Source organism: Marmota marmota, unplaced genomic scaffold (genome assembly GCF_001458135.2).
Source record: "Marmota marmota marmota unplaced genomic scaffold, marMar, whole genome shotgun sequence".
NCBI lineage: Eukaryota > Metazoa > Chordata > Mammalia > Rodentia > Sciuridae > Marmota > Marmota marmota.
Window position 1 is genome coordinate 1,688,772 of NW_026000253.1, and position 3,885 is coordinate 1,692,656.

At 42.7% G+C, this 3,885-nt stretch overlaps 1 protein-coding gene across 2 annotated transcripts in view; it reads right to left on the minus strand.

Moving 5' to 3' along the window:
- Positions 1 to 755: 755 nt before the first annotated feature.
- Positions 756 to 3,885, minus strand: part of LOC107159839 (EBP cholestenol delta-isomerase) — a 10,158-nt gene continuing 7,028 nt past the window's right edge. For both annotated transcript variants that reach the window (XM_015506479.2, XM_048796602.1), the window contains exons 3-5: positions 2,682 to 2,718; positions 2,429 to 2,559; positions 756 to 1,250 (exon numbers count right to left, since the gene is read on the minus strand). In XM_015506479.2, the coding sequence (XP_015361965.1) occupies positions 1,027 to 1,250; positions 2,429 to 2,559; positions 2,682 to 2,718 (392 nt within the window). In that variant the 3' untranslated portion in view covers positions 756 to 1,026. The remainder of the gene's footprint in view (positions 1,251 to 2,428; positions 2,560 to 2,681; positions 2,719 to 3,885) is intronic.

The window sequence follows — 3,885 nt, forward strand, 5'->3', positions numbered from 1 at the left end:
GTCCTCCCCAAATCTATATGCTGAAGCTCTGAACTCCTGTACCTCAGAATGTGACTGTATTTGGAGATAAGGCCTTTATTTTATTTTATTATTATTATTTTTTAATTTATTTTTTAGTTTTAAGTGGACACAATATCTCTATTTTATTTTTTTTTATGTGGTGCTGAGAATCGAACCCAGTGCCTCACACATGCTAGGTGAGCGCACTACCATTTGAGCCACATCCCCAGCCCCTGGGCCTTTATTTTAGATGAGGCTGTTAGGGTGGCTAATCCAATCTGACTAGTTCCTAAGACGAAGTTTGGACACACATATACACACAGACACCAGGAGCTTGGGTACACAGAAAAAAGACCACATTGGGACACAGTGAGAAATCAGTCACCTGCAAGCCAAGAAGAGATCTCAGAAGAAATCAACCCTATGGACACTGTGACTAGCTCCTGAACTGAGAAAATAAATTTCTGTTGTTTAAGCCATGCAGTCTGTGGCATTCTGGTATGGCACTTCAAGCTGACTAACAGAAGGGCCTATGGAGTCTGTGATAGGGTCTATGGGGTGAGTGATGGAGTGGTCTTAATGCGGAGTCCAGGTGGTGAGTTATGGGGTCATTAGGGTAAATGATGGGATCATGTGAGATCAGTACTGGGAGTTTGTGAAGTCAGAGATGATGATGGGGGGTCTGCAGATGAGTGAGTGAAGAAGAGATTAATCACAAGGCATTTCTAGGGTTAGTAATTAAAGATCTCTCAGTATTCAAGTTATGATATTTTATTTTCTGATTTTAAAAATTGCCACCATCATGGCTTATGTCTTGTTCCTTGCCTTATGTCTTGTTCCCAATGGCTCCTGGCAGTAGTGCTATACAATCCCTATCTTTCTCATATCTGACCCTTTTTGTGGCCACCCATCAGTCTGAGTGTCACAAATCAATAAGCTTTGGCCCCTCCAACCTGTGGGAGCAGGATTGGACTCTTCTGGAAGGAACACATCATCAGTCAGTGTTCCAGGCTAGTCCACTGCTTGTTAGTTCTGCTTGCTCTTGGCTTTTGTGCCTTTGCTGTCCAGTGTCCTCTGGGCACGAGTGAGCTGCTTCACGGAATCCAGCACGAAGATTGCAGGTAGCACTAGCCACAGGGCATTCATGAAGACGAAGTAAAACCAGAAATAGAGTGGGTGGCCAAATTCCCCATGCTGAAATCCATCACGGTACTCTGTCAGGAAGTATAGTACATCTCCGTAGAGCTGGCCTGTGGGAGGCAGGAGGGGAAAGGATCAACCCCTGTGAGGAACAGGAGGCTAACCCAGACTCTCTTTCAAGGCATTTCCCAAGTCATCCTTCAAGGTTTCAGATCTTAGGATCCTAAACTCAGAGAGCTAAGAATTCTGAAATCACAGAACTAAAAATTTCAGAAATCCAAAAATGAGAATTCTACACATCAGAGCATTTAGAAGATTTTGGCAGCTCTGGGGATTGAACCCAGAGGTACTCTACCACTGAGCTACATCACCAGCCTTTTTTAAGTATCATTTTGAGACAGGGTCTGGCTAATTTGTCCAGGCTAGCCTCAAATTTGTGATCTTCCTGTCTCAGCCTCCCACGAAGCTGGGATTATAGGCATGTGCCATTGTACCCAGCTAGCACTGAGAATTTCTGAATTTAGGAGAGCTCATATGTCCAGAACTGAAGGAAGTTCAAAATCCTAAAATTCAAGACAGCTTAGATTCCAGGGCTAAAGGGAACCCCTACATCCAGAACTAAAGAAAGTTAACAATTTAAGAATACAAGAAGACTAGCTGGGTACAGTGATGCACACCATAATCCTAATGGCTTGGGAGGCTGAGGCAGGAGGGTTGTGAGTTCAACTCAGCCAGGCCCTAAGCAACTCAGTGAGATCTTGTCTCTAAATAAACTACAAAAAAGGGTTGGGGATATAGCTCAGTGGTTAACTGCCCGTGGGTTAAATCCACAGTACCAAAAAATATAAGAAGACTGAGTCTTAGGGCTAGGATTGTGGCTCAGTGGTAGAGCGCTTGCTTAGCATGCACGAAGCACTGGGTTCAATCCTCAGCACCACATAAATGTAAAATAAAGATATTGGGTCCACCTAAAACTAAAAAATAAATATTAAAAAAAGAAGACTGAGTCTCAGATAAGGGAACTCAGAATCCTTGTCCTGGAGGACCCAGGGGCTTCTTGAAAGCATAGGACATTACATATAACTTTCATAGGAGACTCTGTGATGAAGGAAGAAGAGAAATTGAGATGCAAGATCAGAGAGGGGCATGGCTGTTTTAGTACTTTAGGGAGTTGGTCACTCAGGCTGATGTGCCTCTGGATGGACACAATCAAGAGAGATACTACCCAGAGGGCTATACCTGTGTCTGTGGATTCCCCCATCAATCCCTCTAGTGCCCAGTGCCTCACCCACAGAGACCAAGAACTGTAGAACAAAGCGGAGGGGTTGCTGGCGGAGAAAGGCAATCACCACCCATAGGCTGAGTGGTCCCCACAGGCAAGCTGTGATGGTTTCCATACAGATAGTGAAGTTGTCATTACTGCAAGAGAAAGGATGGAGGGATACTGGAATTAGTATGCTGTGTGCACAGGGCACCCTATTAAAGCTGACTTACCACCACTCCAAACCTATGCAGGGCTCCATTGACCCACAAACACTTACATGATGTATCGGCTGTCTCCCTTGGAATACTCTTTCCCTGAAGAAAAGAAAAACACACATGAAGAATTAAGAAAGAAAAGGAACTTTCCTTTGTGAGAGCTGGGGCCCCTGTAAGTTGGCAGACTTCATAACCTCTCCATGCCTCAGTTTCTTCATCTGTGAAATGGGGTAGCAGTTTGGATTCTAAAGTTTAATAATGTGTGTCTTCTACATCATGTACAACCATAAGAAGGGGAAGTGATACTCCATGTATGTATAACATGTCAAAATATATTCTAGTCATGTATATCTAAAAAGAACAAATGAAACATTAAAAAAAAAAAGAATGTGTGTGACACAGAACAGTGTTGCTGTGACTGCTTGATACTTAAGAAGTGTTTGGCCAGACTTGGCAGGTGCATGCCTGTATTGCCAGCTGTTAGGAAAGCTGAAGCAGGAAGATCACAAGTTGAAGGCCACTCTGGGGTAAATTTGCAAGACCCTGTCTCAAAATCTTAAAAAACAAAATAAATGAAAGGTAGCTCTGAGTTATAATAGCATCCTGGGTTCAGTCTCTACTACTGAGGGGAAAAAAAAAAGCATTTGTGGCATAAAAGGAGGCAGATATAGATAGATGATCGAGTGAATGGGGTGGGGGGTATAGTTCATTGATAGAGCACTTGCTTAGCATGAACAAGACCCTGGGTTCAATCCCCAGCACTGCCAAAAGAAAAGGGATGATGGAGTGAATGAAATATTTCATGATAGACAGTGTGCAAGAGAGAGCATATATGCAGGTGAACAGATGAGTGAATGAAAGAATGAACAGAGAATAAGAAAAATATCACTTGGGCTAGAGCTATGGCTCATAGTAGATGTTTACCTAGCACGTGCAAGGCCCTGGGTTCCATCCCCAGCATGGAGAAGAGAAAAAAATTAAAAAAAAAAAAAACCAAACCCAGAACCGCCCAAGGTAAAAGTAGGCAGGAAACCTAAACAGTTCTTCACAAAAGAGAATTTCCAAGTGGCCAATAAACATGAAAAGAGCTCAAACTTTTTTGTTTGTTTGTTTGTTTATAGTAATGGAGAATAAACCCAGGGGTGCTCTACCTCTGAACTACATTCCTAGCTCTTTTAATCCATTTGTTTTTGATGAGGATCAAACCCAGGGCTGCTTAACCACTGAGTTACATCCGAGCCTTTTTTTTTTTTTTTTTTTTTTTTT